At 36.0% G+C, this 18,924-nt stretch overlaps 1 protein-coding gene and 1 non-coding gene across 2 annotated transcripts in view; both read left to right on the top strand.

The window, feature by feature from the left end:
* RNF13 (ring finger protein 13) overlaps positions 1-18,924 on the top strand; it is a 136,009-nt gene that overhangs the window by 12,834 nt on the left and 104,251 nt on the right. Inside the window, exon 2 of the mRNA XM_024768987.1 lies at positions 16,172-16,301. Within this exon, the coding sequence (XP_024624755.1) occupies positions 16,188-16,301 (114 nt within the window). The 5' untranslated portion in view covers positions 16,172-16,187. The remainder of the gene's footprint in view (positions 1-16,171; positions 16,302-18,924) is intronic.
* Positions 17,111-17,217, top strand: LOC112415946 (U6 spliceosomal RNA). The gene has a single exon (XR_003006395.1). It is a non-coding gene; the product is annotated as a U6 spliceosomal RNA (small nuclear RNA).

An 18,924-nucleotide genomic window follows, 5' to 3' on the forward strand; every position in this document is an offset into this window, starting at 1 on the left:
TTATAATGCAAACTCCCATCTCATCACAGCTCAGGTCAAGATGTGGAATATTGCTGGCATCCCAGAAGCACCTTTTCACTGGTCACACTCCCCTTCCTTACCTTTCTTACCCTCAAGGTAATCACTATCTTGATTTTTATGATGACAACTTCCTCATTTTTCTTTACATTTTTACCTCTTAATTGTGAATCTCTACATAATATCTGTTTTGCCTTTTAAAGAGCTTTATGTATGTGGAATCGTAGTGTTTGCATTCTTTGTGACTTGCTTCTTTTGCTTAGGGTTATTCTTGGGAAATTCATGTATATTGGTCACATAGCTGTCATTTGTTTCCATTGTTGTAGAGAATTACATTATATGCACATGCAAAAATATATTAATTCTACTTTAATTCATAATGCTCAATAAAGTTTAATATCAAAAAGGGTAACTCATTGCCTATGTCTGCATAAGGACAAGGGAGGCTATATTTTGGGGAAGAACAGGGCATGACCTTTGCCACTTAAATGGTAGAAATATCCTTGATTCAATTATGTTTGATATATGTATTTTTAAATTGAGGTAACATTGGTTTATAACATTTAAGTTTCCTGTATACATTATGTTTCAATCTCTGTATACGCTACAGCATGCTCACGACTGAAAGTTTGGTTTCCGTCTGTCACTGTGTATTTGACCTCTTTACCCATTTTGCCCTCCCTCAACCCCCTTCCACTCTGGTAACCACTAATCTGTTCTCCATATCTACGTGTTTTTGTTTGGTTTGGTTTGTTCCTTTATTTATTTATTTAGTTTTTTAATAATCCACATATGAATGAAATCATATGGTATTTGTCTTTCTCCATCTGACTTATTTCACTTAGCATAATATCCTCAAGGTCTAGGTGTGTCATGTAAATGGCAAGATTTCATCATTCTTTTATGGCCAAGCAATATTCTGCATGTTTACCGCATCTTTTTAATCCATCTGTTGATAAGACATTTAAGTTGTTTCATAGCTTTGTTATTGTAAATAATGCTGCAATGAACATAGAGGTGCATATATCTTTTTGAGCTAGTGTTTTCATATTCTTTGGATAAACATCCAGAAGTAGAGTAGCTGGATCATGTGGTAGTTCTCTTCTTAATTTTTTGAGGCCTCTCCATACTGTTTTCCATAGTGGCTGCATCAGTTTACATGCCCAGTAACAGTGTTTGAGGGTTCACTTTTCTCCACATCCTCACCAAAACTGAGTATTTCTTGCCTTTTTGATAATAGCCATTCTAATGGGTGTGAGTTGTTACATCATTGTGGTTTTTTTTTCTCCTGAATGAAATGCTTTATAATATTTTATTCAGTATTAAGATAAAGCAAAAATATTTATGCAGGACATTCTATTTTTATGGTTTCCAGCTACTGCATAGTCTTTTTTTTTTTTTTGCATAGTCTTTTTTTTTCTATTCAGACAGTCACAAAAATTATAATCATCTTCATCAGTTCACTCAGTCCCATGTAATTAATTTTTTTAATCTTGATCTTTTGTTAGCACTTATATGAATTCATCAGTTTTCCATTAGAGTTCTGAAAATGCTTATTCATTCAGTTCAGCAGTACAGTCAGTTACCAGAAACTTGTGCTTGTCAGAGTCTTTTCCATGAATTCCTTGAAGATGAAACCCTTTTATAGGAGCATTTTTGCAAAAGCATCAGAGTACATCCAGAACTGTGTGTAAATGACAAAAGACTTAAAAATGACCACGGTTAAAGATTTGATGAAAGTTCATAATAATGCAATTGACAAGGAAATTGAGTTATTTCTGAGATATACATTTTAAAAAAATAACTAGAATTATGACTTATAACATTATACCAGAACATATAAGATTTTTAGGAATTTCATATAATGTCTGAAACATTTATATTAACATATTTCCATACAAATAACCCAAAGAAAGTTTAGTATTAGTTCTTTTTTTAATTTTTAAATTTAATTTTTTTATACAGCAGGTTCTTATTAGTCATCAATTTTATACACATCAGTGTATACATGTCAATCCCAATCGCCCAATTCATCACACCACCATCTCCACCCACCCAGGGCTTTTCTCCATTGGTGTCCATAACGTTTGCTCTCTACATCTGTATCTCAACTTCTGCCCTGCAAACCGGTTTAACTGTACCATTTTTCTATGTTCCACATACATGCGTTAACATACGATGTTTGTTTTTCTCTTTCTGACTTCTCACTTTGTATGACAGTCTCTAGATCCATCCACGTCTCAACAAATGACCCAGTTTCGTTCCTTTTTATGGCTGAGTAATATTCCATTGTATATATATATATGTACCTCATCTTCTTTATCCATTCGTCTGTCGATGGGCATTTCGGTTGCTTTAATGACCTGGCTATAGTAAATAGTGCTGCAATGAACATTGGGGTGCATGTGTCTTTTTGAATTATGGTTTTCTCTGGGTATATGCCCAGTAGTGGGATTGCTGGATCATATGGTAATTCTATTTTTAGTGTTTCAAGGAACCTCCATACTGTTCTCCATAGTGGCAGTATCAATTTACATTCCCACCAATAGTGCAAGAGGGTCCCCTTTTCTCCACACCCTCTCCAGCATTTCTTGTTTGTAGATTTTCTGATGATGCCCATTCTAACTGGTGTGAGATGATACCTCATTGTAGTTTGATTTGCATTTCTCTAATTACTAGTGATGTTGAGCACCTTTTCATGTGCTTCTTGGCCATCTAGATGTCTTCTTTGGAGAAATGTCTATTTAGGTCTTCTGCCCATTTTTGGATTGGGTTGTTTGTTTTTTTAATATTGAGCTGCATGAGCTGTTTATATATTTTGGAGATTAATCCTTTGTTGATTCGTTATTTTCTTAAATTTACTGAGGCTTGATTTGTGACCCAAGATGTGATCTATCCTGGAAAATGTTCCGTTTGTACTTGAGAATAAATGTGATCTGCTGTTTTTGAATGGAATGTCCTGTAAATATCAATTAAATCTATCTGGTCTGTTGTGTCAATAAAACTTCTGTTTCCTTATTTATTTTCATTTTGGATTATCTGTCCATTGCTGTAAGTGAGGTGTTGAAGTCCCCCAATATTATTGTGTTACTGTCGATTTCCTCTTTTATAGCTGTTAGCAGTTGCCTTATGTATTGACGTGCTCCTCTGTTGGGTGCATATATATTTATAATTGTTATATCTTCTACTTGGATTGATCCCTTGATCATTTTGTAGTGTCCTTGCTCGTCTATTGTAACGTTCATTATTTTCAAGTCTATTTTATCTGATATGAGTATTGCTACTCCAGCTTTTGATTTCTATTTGGATGGAATATCTTTTTCCATCCCCTCACTTTAAGTCTGTATGTGTTCCTAGGTCTGAAGTGGGTCTGTTGTAGGCAGCATATAGGTGGGTCTTGTTTTTGTTTTCATTCGGTGAGCCTGTGTCTTTTGGTTGGAGCATTTAATCCATTCACATTTAAGATAATTATCGATATGTATGTTCCTATGACCATTTTCTTAATTGTTTTGGGTTTGGTTTTGTAGGTCCTTTTCTTCTCTTGTGTTTCCCACTTAGAGAAGTTCCTTTAGCATTCGTTGTAAAACTGGTTTGGTGGTGCTGAATTCTCTTAGCTTTTGCTTGTCTGTAAAGCTTTTGATTTCTCCCTCGAACCTGAATGAGATCCTTGTTGGGTAGAGTAATCTTGGTTGTAGGTTCTTCCCTTTCATCACTTTAAGTATATCATGCCACTCTCTTCTGGCTTGTAGTGTTTCTGTTGAGAAATCAGCTGTTAACCTTATGGGAGTTCCCTTGTATGTTTTTTTTCATTTTTCCCTTGCTGCTTTCAGTAATTTTTCTTTGCCTTTAATTTTTGCCAATTTGATTACTGTGTGTCTCGGCATGTTTCTCCTTGGGTTTATCCTGTATGGGACTCGCTGAGCTTCCTGGACTTGGGTGGCTATTTCCTTTCCCATGTTAGGGAAGTTTTTGACTATAATCTCTTCATATATTTTCTCTGGTTCTTTGTCTCTCCCTTCTCCTTCTGGGACCCCTAAAATGTGAATGTTGTTGTGTTTAATATTATCTCAGATGTCTCTTAGGCTGTCTTCTTTTCTTTTCATTCTGTTTTCTTTATTCTGTTCCACAGCAGTGAATTCCACCATTCTGTCTTCCAGGTCACTTATCTGTTCTTCTGCCTCAGTTATTCTGCTATTGATTCCTTCTAGTGTAGTTTTCATTTCAGTTATTGTATTGTTCGTCTCTGTTTGTTTGTTCTTTAATTCTTCTAGGTCTTTGTTAAACATTTCTTGTATCTTCTCGATCTTTGCCTCCATTCTTTTTCCGAGGTCCTGGATCATCTTCACTATCATTCTTCTGAATTCTTTTTCTGGAAGGTTGCCTATCTCCACTTCATTGTTTTTTTTCTGTGGTTTTATCTTGTTCCTTAACCTGGTACATAGCCCTCTGCCTTTTCATCTTGTCTGTCTTTCTGTGAATGTGGTTTTTGTTCCACAGGCTGCAGGATTGTAGTTCTTCTTGCTTCTGCTGCCTGCCGTCTGGTGGATGAGGCTATCTAAGAGGCTTGTGCAAGCTTCCTGATTGGAGGGACTGGTGGTGGGTAGAGCTAAGTGTTGCTCTGGTGGGCAGAGCTCAGTAAAACTTTAATCCGCTTGACTGCTGATGGGTGGGGCTGGGTTCACTCCCTGTTGGTTGTTTGGCCTGAGGCAACCCAACACTGGAGCCTACCTGGGCTCTTTGATGGGGCTAATGGCGGACTCTGGGAGGGCTCCCGCCAAGGAGTACTTCCCAGAACTTCTGCTGCCAGTGTCCTTGTCCCCACGGTGAGCCACAGCCACCGCCGGCCTCTGCAGGAGACCCTCCAACACTAGCAGGTAGGTGTGGTTCAGTCTTCCCTGGGGTCACTGCTCCTTCTGCTGGGTCCTGATGTGCACAGTACTTTGTGTGTGCCCTTCAAGAGTGGAGTCTCTGTTTCCCCCAGTCCTGTCAAAATTCTGCAATCAAATCCCACTAGGCTTCAAAGTCTGATTCTCTAGGAAATCCTCCTCCCATTGCTGGACCCCCAGGTTGGGAAGCTGGACGTGGGGCTCAGAACCTTCACTCCAGTGAGTGGACTTCTGTGGCATAAGTGTTCTGCAGTCTGTGAGTTACCCATCCAGCAGTTATGGGATTTGATTTTACTGTGATTGCACCCCTCCTACCATCTCATTGTGGCTTCTCCTTTGTCTTTGGATGTGGGGTATCTTTTTTGGTGACTTCCAGTGTCTTTTTGTCGATGATTGTCCAGCAGCTAGGTGTGATTCTGGTGTTCTCACAAGAGAGAGTGAGAGCACGTCCTTTTACTCCGCCATCTTGGTTCCTAGTCTCCTCATTGAGGTGTTGATTTGCACTTCTGTAATAGTGATGTTAATTACGTTTTCAGTGCCTTTTGTCCATCTGTGTGTCTTCTTTGGAAAATTGACGTTTCTGGTCCTGTGCTCATTTTTACATTGGGTTGTTTGTTTTTTTGCTATTGAGTTTTATGAGTTCTTTATATGTTTTGTATATTAACCCCTTATCAGATGTATGATTTGCAAATCTCTTTTCCCATTCAGTAGGTTGTCTTTTCATTTTATAGGTGATTTCCTTTGCTGTGCAGAAGCTTTTTAGTTTGACGTAGTCCCATTTGTTTTTGTTTGTTTCCTTTGCCTGAGGAGACATACTCAGAAACGTATTGCTAAGGGTGATATTAAAGAGTGCACTGCCTATGGTTTCTTCTATTGAGTTTTATGGTTTTAGGTCTTACATTAAGTCCTTAATCTATTTTTAGTTGATTTTTGTGTATGGTATGAGATAGTGCTCTAGTTTCATTTTTTTCCATACAACTGTCTGGTTTTCCCAATATTTATTGAAGAGACTATTCTTTCTCCATTGTGGTTTTCTGCTCCTCTGTCATAAATTAATTGTCCATGTAGGTATGGATTTGTTCTTGGGCTCTCAGCTGTGTTCCATTAATCTATGTCTGTTTTTCTTTCAATACTATGCTGTTTGGTTACTATAGCTTTGTATTATAATTTGAAGTTAGGGAGCGTGATGTCTCCAGCTTTGTTCTGGTTTTTTTTTTTTTTTTTTTTTTTTTGTTTTTTTTTTTTTTTTTTTTTTTTTTGTGGTATGCGGGCCTCTCACTGTTGTGGCCTCTCCTGTTGTGAAGCACAGACTCCGGACGCACAGGCTCAGCAGCCGTGGCTCACGGGCCTAGCCACTCCATGGCATGTGGGATCTTCCCGGACTGGGGCACAAACCTGTGTCCCCTGCATTGGCAGGCGGGCTTTCAACCACTGCGCCACCAGGGAAGCTCCAGCTTTGTTCTTTTACTTAGGATTGCTTTGGCTATTTGCGGTCTTTTGTGGTTCCATATAATTTTAGGGTTTTTTGTTCTATTTCTGTGAAAAATGTCCTTGGGATTTCGATAGAGATTGCATTGAATCTGTAGGATGCTTTAGATGATATGAACCTTTTAACAATGTTAATTCTTTCAGTCCATGAGCATGGAATATATATTCATTTCTTTGTGTCTACAGTTTCATTTAACAGTGTCTTTCAGTGTACAGGTCTTTCACTTTCTTGATTAAATTTATTCCTAGGTATTTTATTCTTTTTGTTGTGATTGTAAATTGGATTGTGCTCTTAATTTCTCTTTCTGCTAATTTGTTTTTAGTGTATACGAATGCAGTAGATTTTTGCATATTAATTTTGTGCAACTCTGCAACTTTACTGTATTAGTTCATTATTTCTAACAGTTTTTTGTTGGAGTCTTTAGGGTTTTTGTTTTAAGATTTTCTTTTTTTTGATGTGGACCATTGTTTAAGTCTTTATTGAATTTGTTACAATATGGCTTCTGTTTTATGATTTGGTTTTTTGGCCACAAGGCATGTGGGATCTTAGCTCCCTGACCAGGATTGAACCTGCACCCCCTGCACTGGAAGGTGAAGTCTTAACCACTGGACTGCCAGGGGGGTCCCCTAGGGTTTTTTATATATAAAAGCATGTCATCTGCACATAGTGACAGTTTTACTTCTTCCAATTTGGATTCCTTTTATTTCTTTTTCTTGCCTAATTGCTATGGCTAGGACTTCCAGTGATATGTTGAATAAGAGTGGCAAGAGTGGGCATCCTTGTCTTATTCCTCAATTTAGAGGGATAGCTTTCAGTTTTTCACTTTTGAATGTGATGTTAGTTGTGGGTTTGTTGTATATGGCCTTTATTATGTTGAGGTACATTGCTTCTATACCCACTCTATTGAGAGTTTTTACATAAATGAGCGTTGAATCTTGTCAAATGCTTTTTCTGCATCTGTTGCAATGATCAAATGCTTTTTTCTTTCATTTGTTAATGTCATGTATCACATTGATTTGTGAATGTTGAACTATCCTTGCATCCCTGAAATAAATTCTACTTGATTATGATTATCCTTTAAAGTGTTGTTGTATTCAGTTTGCTAGTATTTTGTTGAGGATTTTGCATCTATGTTCATCAGAGATACTGGCCTATAATTTTTTTTGCGTGTGTGTTGTCCTTGTCTGGTTTGGGGATCAGGGTACACACTAAATATTGGGAATAGTTTGTGTGAGTCTCAGAGGCTGGAAAGAATTGATGTTTTGGAGAAACCTGTTTGCTAACCTTTTAAAATTAAAATTTTGCTTATTTTGTTGCATTTGTTGGAAAAATCAAATTGTCGTGGAATCTGAAAAACATTGGTTGACAGTAAAAGTAAAACATCTTAGATGAGGCTTGCTTTTACTTTAGATGGCTTCATGTTAGAGAAATTAGCTGGGCAACCTTCAGTTTCCTTGCAAAGAACTATTGGGTATTTTATTTTTGCTTAAAAAGTTAAGCCCTGCTGTCGTTTTTTTCACTTTTTCTCATGACAGTCTCTCAACCGTTTCATTAAAAGCATTAAAAACTATGCTTTATGGAAACTTAACTGTAGTATATATTAGTAGTTCTCAGTTGAACTCTTGGAAGTCATGATGCTTTTTAAGTAATACTATGAAGTTATTGATATATTCACTTGTATGAATTGAGAACACTGTTTTGGAGGAAATTTTATAGTACCATATATATATAATAAACATACATGACCATGAGCACATTTGTAAAAAAAAAACATCTATTTAATGCAATGTGATTTGGCTATTATAAATTTTACACTAAAATAGTTAACTAGCTATTCAGGTATTTTTTTCTGTTAGTGCTTTCTATAGTACATATCTTTTTGATGCGTTTTGTAGTATAAGATACATTTATGGAGAAAAATAAATTGAAATTACTACCTATTAAATCTTTTTTCAAATTAGGAAAAGATTACCATTATTTCATCAGTGGGGCATTTTGGTCAAGTTTTTGAAATCCCAGTGATACACAAGAGTAGCTTGAGAACCAATGGAATATGAGCTTATTCAGAGGCTTTCTTATGGCGATGGTTAGCTGTTTTTGAGTGTTATTTGGTACTGAACTAGTTGATGTCAGACTGTGAGTCATCTTCAGAATTAAAGATTATTTGGAAAGCAAATTCCTGAAAGTAATGTTGGTCTTAAACACTTACTAAATGCATCCCCATCTGTAAAATGAAGTTTAGAATATAGTTTTGTGTAGATGAGTTGCATGGTATTGTCACAAACTTAAATGTGAGGTTAGGATTACTCTGCTGCTTGGGGAAGTTTTTAAATTTTGCAACTACCAGAACAGCATTAGATGAGTAACTGGCATCTGTGCTCTTAAGCCATATGGATAACCACATGTACCAGCCCCAGTTCAAAGGTTCTCAAATTCACAAGGCCAGTAGAAAATTAACAAAATCAAGAGTTGGTTCCTCAAAATTAAAAACTTGGGTATCAAAGGACACTATGCAGAGTAAAAAGACAACCCATGGAATTGGTGAAAATATATTTCAGTCATATATATCATAAGGGAAATATATGCAGAATATATAAAGAACTTTCAAAACTCAACAACCACCACCACCCGATTAAAAATGGGCAAAGGACAAGACATGGAAGCAACCTAAGTGTCATCGACAGATGAATGGATAATGAAGATGTGTGTATATATATGTGTGTATACACACACACACACACACACACACACCCAATGGAATATTACTCAGCCAGAAAAAGAATGAAATAATGCCATTTGCAGCAACATGGATGGACCTAGAGATTATCATACTAAGTGAAGTAAGTCAGAGAAAGACAAATATCATATGATATCACTTATATGTGGAATCTAAAAAACAAAATGATACAAATGAACTTATTTACAAAACAGAAATAGACTCAATTACATAGAAGACAAACTTATGGTTACCAAAAGGGAAAGGTAGAGGGGGAGGGATAACTTAGGAGTTTGGGATTAACATACACACACTACTATATATAACATAGATAAACAACAAGGTCCTACAGTATAGGGCTATACAGCAAACTATATTCACTATCTTGTAATAACCTATAATGTAAAATAATCTGAAAAAGAATATACATACACACACACACATATGTCTGAATCACTTTGCTGTACCAGAAACTAACACAACAGTGTAAATCAGGTATACTTCAATTTAAAAAATGGGCAATGGATTTGAATAATTATTTCTCCAATGAAGATATACAGAAAGCCAATAAGCATATGAAAAGAGGTCAACATCACTAATCATTAGAGAAGTGCAAATCAAAGCCACAATGAGGTACCACTTTATATCCATTACTGTGGCTGTTATCAAGCAGAAAATAAGTGCTGTCGAGGATATGAAGAAATTGGAACCCTTATGTATTGCTGGTGGGAATGTAAAATGGTGCAGCTGTTGTGGAAAATGGTATGTGATTCCTCAAATAAATTGAATATAGAATTGCCATATAATCCAGCAGTTTCACTTCTGGATATATACCCAAAAGAAGCAGAGACTCATATTTGTACACCCGTGTTCAAAGCAGCATTGTTCACAGTAGCCAAAAGGTGGCATCAACCAAAGCATCCATTGATAGATAAATGGATAAACAAAATGTAAATACATATAATGGAATATTATTCAGCCTGAAAAGAGAAGGAAATTCTGACATATTCTACAATGTGGATGAATCTTTTTTTTTTTTTTTGCGGTACGCGGGCCTCTCCTGTTGCGGAGCACAGGCTCTGGACGCACAGGCTCAGCGGCCATGGCTCACGGGCCCAGCCGCTCCGCGGCATGTGGGATCTTCCTGGACCAGGGCACAAACCCGTGTCCCCTGCATCGGCAGGCGGACTCTCAACCACTGCTTCACCAGGGAAGCCCGTGGACGAATCTTAAAGACATGCTAAGTGAAATAAGCCAGACATAAATAGACATAAAGTGATTCCACTTATGTCAGTTACCTGATATAGAGTAGTAAAATTCATAGAGATAGAAAGTAGAATAGTGGTTGCTTGGAGGCTAGGGGGAGGGGGAATGGGAAATCAGTATTTAATGAGTACAGAGTTTCACTTTGGGAAGAGGAAAAAGTTCTGGAGATGGATGGTGGTGATGGTTGCACAATTTGAATGTAGTTAATGTCACTAACCTAAACTTTACACTTAAAAATGTTTAAAATGGTAAATTTTATGTTGTGTGTATTATACCATATTAAAAAAAATGAGACTGAAGGCCTTCTATAAAAAGGTCACTGAAGAGTTGAAACAGTTATTTATTCACTGAATTAATAAAACTTATTATACAAATTACCAAACATAAAGAAAAGTAGAGAAATAGTATAATGAACCTCAATATAATTTTCTCCTAGATTTAACGTTGATTAGTGTTTTGGTTTATTTATTTTTTTTGGCTGGAGAATTTTAAAGTAAATTACAGATATCATGACATCTCATTCGTAAGCATTTCAGTAGGCAGCTCTAAAAATAGGGACTTTCTCATATGACCACAATACTGTCATCATACCTAGAAAATCAACAATTATTTTAAAAAATTTATCTAATATCTGGACTACATTCACATTGTCCCTCTTGTTCCTAAATTGTATTTTTATTGTTGGTTTGCTTGAACCTGTGTTTGGCATTTGGATGTAATGTTTTTTATCTCTTTTAATGTACAACAGTCTCATGCCGTTCTCCCATTCTGTCCCCCTAACACTGTTTTGTTTATTCCATTTAATTTTATAGGAATTGGGGCAATGCCCTCAAGTAACACATCCATTTTATTTTACTTATTTAATTCTATTCCATGTATTTCTTGTAAACTTGAAGTTAGAGCTAAAGGCTTGTTAGAACTGGGTTAAAATAATTTTGGCAAGAATACATCTTAGGTGATATAGACTGACGAAAAGTAGAATGAGAACTTGCTAGTTGGAAAACCCTTTAGACAGAGTCAAGTAGCTAATTTCAGATAAAATGTTTGTTTATAATTAGTAGTAGAATTTTGTCAAATAGAAGGCAAAATTAGGTATGATCAGAGATGGTGGGAATGGATACATCTCTAGAAACCTGTCTGGTGTCTCTCAAGGATTTTTACAGTTAACCTACATACAGTCTTTACAGTTTTCACCAATTAGAAAGTCATTTTTACAATAAATAATGTTGCCTAGTGATACAGTTGACAGTCTATATTTATCCCAACCCAGTAGTTTAAGTGCTGGGAGAAAGTAACAAAGGATTTAAGCTTGTTTAACTTTTCCTTCCAGAAAACTTCTTGGAGAAGGGAAGATTTAACAACAAAAAAAACCCTATTGTGCTTTTTTTGGAGACTGCATTAACAACCATGGACCTTTTTCAAGAAACTGCATGTATCTATACATACATAAAATTTTGCATGCAATTTTATAGGATTCATAGTTTTTCCTTTGTAGGTAGAGTATATTTTAGTTTCTGGATAATACACGAGTAAAGATTTAGTGCTGGTAACAGCAGGGTGCATTCTTGAAACAGTAAGCTGATCAGAGCAAGGGCAAGGGCACCTGTTCGATTACTGGAAACTTACTTGTTTAGTTTGGACAGACTCTTTTTTTTTTTTTAAACAATTTTTCTTTTTGGCTACACTGCGCGGCATGTGGGATCTTAGTTCCCTGACCAGTGATCAAACGCGGGCCCTCAGCAGTGAAAGCACGGAGTCCTGACCGCTGACCGCGAGGGAATTCCCTGGACAGACTCTTAAAAATGTGAAAATTGTAGACCTTTTTGCCTCTTCTCCAACATTTACTTCTGTTGACTAACTGCCTTCCTTCCCCCACATTCATTTTAAAGTTCTTTTTTTTCTAGGCTTTTGTGAAATCAATCTCTTTCTCTCTTTCTTTTCTCTGCTTTCTGTTTGTACCTAAATTTAGACATTCAGTTTTCTTTAGCCCTCTTCTCTTTTTAATTTTTACTTTTACATTAAGATCACTTTAGTTATCACCTGTTTGTTGATGATTCCTAAATCTCTCTTATGCCTTGGGTAGAGCTCCTGACTTCTATTTATCACTGTTTACATGTCCACTAGAATGTTTCATAAACATTAAGTGAAAAAATTCCCAAATTGCTCTCACTTCCACTAACTGTAGTTCTCCTTCTGTATTTTCTCTCTCATCTACTGGCATCACCACCCAAACTCTTCTCCTCCTGTATTTCACTGTTGTGTTAAGTCCTTATATGTATTTTTGTATTTATTCACTACAGTTGTCTTTTAAATCCTAAATAATCTCCTTTTACAGAGGAAGCAATTTAATACTTTTGCCTCAGAATCACACTGTTAGCATGTGGCAGTGCTGAGATATAAACTTAGGTCTGTCTAATACTAGATCTCATATTCCTTACCACAGTTATACTACTACCACTCACTTCTGTGACTTTAATCTAAAAAAATTAAGGATGTACTTGTAAGGTTTAACTATAAGAATATTTACTGCAGAGTTTATAAGAAGAAGCAAATTCAATCTCCAACAATATGGATTCCATTAAATCCGTTATAGAACATTTATACGAAATATCATGTGGTCGTTATACGTCCTGTTTTAGACCAGTAGTTTTCATTTTGTATATCAAAGTCATATATGGGAACCCAGTATATGAGATAGATTTTTTAAAAAAGTAGTGTTTGAAAGGGGTGGAAGCCCTAGCGGGTCTCATGGACTGCTGTCTGTAAGGGTTCTTGAGGGGATGTTATGGTACAGGGTTTGAAAGTTTTAATTTTTTCAAATATAGTAATGAATTAGGAAAATATTCATAATACAGTAAGTGAAGAGAATAGTTAACAAAACATCTATAGTGTATCCCAATTTTGCTAAGTATATATTTGAATTTACACATAACTAAAAGAATGGGGGGTTATACATCAAAATATGGACACTGGTTATTCTTTTATTTGGTGATTATGAGTGATTTTAATTTTTCACACATTTTCTACAATGAACAAGAATTCGTTTTGTAAATAGAGACTTTAAAAAGTCCTGAATGTGTTATTTTAAAAAAGACAATAAAAAGTATAACCAAAACCCACTGCACACACACACACACACACACACACACTCACACAGCAAAAGAAGTAAATACTCCAGTGGCTGCTGTGCCACGAACATTGGTTTGAAGCCCTTGAGTACCTGTGTAAGCATAGATCCATTACTCTACCTTTTGGACATCAACCTTGGATATTGATGCTGTTTTCATTTGGGTGTTAGCATGTAGACTTCAGAGACAGATTGCCTGGGTTTGAATACTGGCTCTGCTATTAGTCATTATTTGATCTTGGACAAGTTCCCTAATAGGGCCTAAGTCTTCCCCAACTATGCAATGATACCTTATAGGGTGTTATTAGGATTAGATGACTTAAATTCAATAACATGCTTAGAGCAATGTCCGGTTAGTAAGTGGTCAGTTAGAGTTGTTGTGCTTATTATCATTCCTATCCTTAAGAGTTATTTCACCTCTAAACTCTAAGTTCATCTCGCTCCCCTAAAGTTAGCTGGGAATTCCAAAACTTTACAAGGGAAGTCATAGTTCTTATTCAGGTTAAGTTTCCCAAACAGGTCAGTGGTCAATATACTGTGTATTTATTTTTTCTAGCAAAATTTAGTAGCAACTATACCTTATTTTATAAGGATTTATATGTTTTTATGGTATGATTTCTGCCTAGAAATTGTATAATGTGGTTATGATGGGGGTACCCAAGACCACCCCCAAGTTCAGTGATTCACTAGAAGGACTTACAGGACTCAGCATATGATTGTACTCATGACTATGATTTATTACAGTGAAAGGATACAAAGCAGAGTTGGCAAAGGGAAAAGGTACATGGGGTAAAATCCAGAGAAAACCAGGTGTGAGCTTTTAAGAGTCTCAGTGGAGTCTCAGGGGATAAGCTTAACTTCTCAGCAGTGAGTTATGATGACACATGTGAAATGTCTACCAGGGGAGCTCATTAGAGATTCAGTGCCCAGGGTTTATATTGGGGGCTATTCAGGTAGGCACCCTCCACCTAGCATATACCAAAATTTCAGACTCCCAGAAAGAAAGTAGGTATTCAACATAAACCACATTGTTTGCAGAATTTAGGTACAATGAACTGTTCTTATCAGAGAATGATGGGAACCCTCCTGAAATCTTAAGTCCTCGGATGCCAGCGAAGGGCCAACCTTGTAAGCAGGCCTTTCTAAGGATAGCAGTCTCAGACCTGCTGTGTTAACTCTTTTCTCAACAGAGCTATATTATAAAATGTATTTTACTTAAGAAACTAATACCAACAAATCTATGCATTTTAAAAACAGCTTTATTGAGATATGATACACCATAGAATTTACCCATTTAAAGTAAAAAGTGCAGTGATTTTTAGTTTATTTGTAGAGTTGTGCAGTCATCGGCGCAATCTAATTTTACAACATTTTCATCATCCCGAAAAGAACCCCGTTTCCACGAGTGGTCATTCCCATTTCTATTTGTCCCCCCTCTCTGCCTGATTCTTACTCCCATCCCCAGGCAACCACTAATTTACTTTCTGTCTCTGGGATAAATCTATATGTTTAACGTATTTTCACCTTTATTTTATCTCTGTTATTAATGGCTTTGTAAGATGGTAGTTCAAAAATTATTCAAGGTATCTCTCTTTCAGTGTGTGTCAAAGAGTCATTGTGAGTCTCTCTGGTAGTCTCTAAGTCCAGAGCTTTACCAACAGCAATCAGCATCAAAATTGCTATTACGTGAATTTGTGGTATTTAATGAAATAATTCATTATAAAGGCTCTTGTCTTTGTAAACTCCATTCTCACCATTTAAGAAGTGTGTTATACAATTGGTTGAGGCTTACCAATGAGAATTTTGTTACTTACTTGGTTAACATTGAGTTCTTTCATGGTACCTTTTTGCTGTAAGATAGATAGGGATTCATGTAGAGAATTGGGTGAGGTTGGGAGAGGTAGCTGCACTATTGCCATTGGGATGTAGAGAGGCAGAAAGGTATGTATATATTGCTAGGAGGAAAAGGGCAAAAAGTATTACTTTATAATAAATGGCCATTTAAAAAAAGTATGCTAATGTGGGTACAATATTCAAGAATAAGCAGAAAGGTATGTATATATTGCTAGGAGGAAAAGGGCAAAAAGTATTACTTTATAATAAATGGCCATTTAAAAAAAGTATGCTAATGTGGGTACAATATTCAAGAATAAGCAGAAAGGTATGTATATATTGCTAGGAGGAAAAGGGCAAAAAGTATTACTTTATAATAAATGGCCATTTAAAAAAAGTATGCTAATGTGGGTACAATATTCAAGAATAAACAAAAAGTAAATTTACAGATTATAAAATTCTTTGTAAAAAATTTTAAATCAAAGGTGCTTGTGCATTTTTAATCATTATTTTGACTGAAATCTTGCTCGTCCCATAATTGAGTTGGTAGACAAGCTGTACTATAAACTGAGAACTGTGGGAGGATCTTTATTTTGTGGCTAAAACATAGAACTTAGTCACCTTGAGTTATGTAGGTATTGACTAACACTGAGTGTTTACCTAAATGTCCAAATCTGTGTAAACAATTGTGCTTTTGAAATACAAGTTTCATTTTAATCTTAATCCATGTTTGTAATTAAGAGATATTTTTGGACATCAGGAACTAATATATCAAATAACTTATTTTCAAGGACAATGCACCAGAACTTATTGTTATTCATCTGCTTGTCTTCCAGGTGATTTTACAGCGAGATGCTGCTCTCCATCGGGATGCTCATGCTGTCGGCCACACAAGTCTATACCATCTTGACTGTCCAGCTCTTTGCATTCCTAAACCTACTGCCTGTAGAAGCGGACATTTTAGCAGTAAGTAAATTTAAACAGTAAAATTTATTCATGCCTAAAAACATCTCTTAAAGGAAAAGTTTTTAAAAAGACCTAAATAATGGAGTGTTATACAATAACAAAATAATGGAATCTTACAAAGTGTTTACAAACATACAGGTGCACGTGCATAGCTATTACTTGAAAGTGGGGGACCTTGCTCATTATTTTATTGCTTGATGTTTAATGAGATCTCATGTACAATAAGTACGTGATAAATGTTGCTCTTGAGAGTGTGTGCGGTCTTGAGTGCTGATGAGCACATATATTTAAATGCTGTGTGTTTTATGTAGAATCTTACTGTTTTTCTTGGTAATTGGTGTATCTGTAATGACTTTGATAGTGATATTTTAAAAAGTTGTACAAGATGTCCATAGAAAATTTCAACCTGAAGTTAACATTAATGAGTCAGAAGAGAAGCATAATGGTCTTATCTCTTTTCTTTTCCATTCTGAAGAGTTTTATTAATACTTCTCCTTGGTTTAGATTACCTCATGGACAATGAAGGCATTAACAAATCTCTTGATCCTGTCAGTTTATTTTGCACGATGTACAATCTCAGAAAATTTTATATGAATAACATTTAATCTGTACAAAATTATCTTTTCATTTGATAATTCTCATGAATTCCTTATATAGTGATGAGCTAGTTCAGGGGTATAAAGTATATCAAAGTAACCTAAAATATTTCTGGCATCTCTCTTTTTATAAGATAAATGTATAAATCATTGTGATTTTCCAGGGGCTCTTTGAGAAATCCCAAAGATAATTTTAACTTTGAAAGACATCTAATGCTCATTTTGGCAGCATATAAACTAAAATTGGAATGATATAGAGAAGATTAGCATGGCCCCCGCACAAGTATGACATGGAAATTTGTAAAGTGTTCCATATTTTTTCAGCAAATGGTGCCAGGAAAATTGAATATTCACATGCAAAAGAATGAAGTTGAGCTCTTACCTTACACCATATACAAAAGATTAACTTAAAGTGAATCAAAGACCTAAACATAAGAGCTGAGCTAATACTAAAAAAACACTTAGGAGAAAACATATGGGAAAAACTTCATGAGTTTGGGTTTGGCAATGATTTCTTGGCTATAACACCAAAAACACAGGTATAAAAAGAAAAAAAATAGATAAATTGGACTACATCAAAATTTAAAACATTTGTGCATTCAAAGAACGTATCAAGAGAGTGAAGAGGAAACCCATGGAATGGGAGAAAATATTTGCAAATCATATATCTAATTAGGGGGTAACATCTAGAATATATAAAGAACTCCTACTGTTTAACAACAAAAAAATAAACGACTAGATTTAAACATGGACAAAAAAATTGAATAGTCAGTTCTCCAAAGAAGATGTACAAATGGCCAGTAAGCACAAGAAAAAATGTTCAAATCACTAATTATTAGAGAAATGCAAGTCAAAACCACAATGAGATATCATATCATAACCATTAGGATGGCTGTTATCAAAACCCAGAAAATAAGTATTGACAAACATGTGGAGAAACTGGAACCCTTGGTATTGTTGGTGTGAATATAAAATGGTGCAGCCACTATGGAAATTGGTGTAATGGTTCCTCACAGACCCATAGATTTGCTCTTCTTATTGGACAGGCTTCCATTTGGATGAATTCTGCTGAGGGTCACCAAAAACCTGATGAGTTTTTTCTTCCATCTTGACTTTTTAATCTTGAGAGCTTGGCTTGCATCTAGACTGTTCACTCTGGTTTTCTGCCATCAATCCACTCTGAACCTGGAGTTTTCTTTATACAGTCGACCCTTGAACAGCACAGGTTTGAACTGCGTGGTTCCACTTACATGCAAATTTTTTCCAGTGAATATATTGGAATTTTTTTTTTTTTTTTTAGATTTGTGACAGTTTGAAAAAACTTTCAGACCAATTGTTTAGCCTTTCAGCCAAGTTCACAAATTATCTCTTTCATTTCACCATTTCCTCAGACATTTCCTCCATATGGTCAGTTCTGGAACCTGGGAAGTCCGAGATCCAGGTGCCAGCAGATTCCGTTCTCGGTGAAGGCCCTCTTCCTGGCTTACAGATGGCCACCTTGCTGCTGTGTCCTCACGTGGTGACAGAAGCAGGAAGCTCTAATCTATATTCCTCTTCTTATAAGGACACAAATACCATCATGGTGACTCCACCCTCATAACCTCACCTAAACCTAATTACCTCCCAAAGACCTCACTTCCTAGGACTATCACGTTTCCTTAGGGCTTCAATATATGAATTTTGGGGGGACACAAGCATTCAGTCCTTAACAGTAGGTACTTAAGCCAAGTCCTCTGAACTTGGAGAAAGGATGGGAGAGTTGGGGCTTGGGTATTCCTCTGTAAGTCTCCCATGATGTATGTCTGAAGCAAGGTCCTGGAGCAACACTGCATCTTGTGAGGCAGATGCAGGCAGCATAATGGCCTTACGTTTGATGGTGGGTAGCAGAGTTTTTAGAGAAGAAGGTTGCTCCTCAAAACCTTTGTAGTCCTTTCTGGGCTACTGTCTTACTGTCCTCTACACTAGAAAGTGTATATATTTCCTATTTCTCATTTATGTGAAGCTAGAAAAGAAGAATTAACTGTATC

The sequence above is a fragment of the Neophocaena asiaeorientalis genome, unplaced genomic scaffold (assembly GCF_003031525.2).
Source record: "Neophocaena asiaeorientalis asiaeorientalis breed wild unplaced genomic scaffold, Neophocaena_asiaeorientalis_V1.1 scaffold118, whole genome shotgun sequence".
Classification (NCBI taxonomy): Eukaryota; Metazoa; Chordata; class Mammalia; order Artiodactyla; family Phocoenidae; genus Neophocaena; species Neophocaena asiaeorientalis.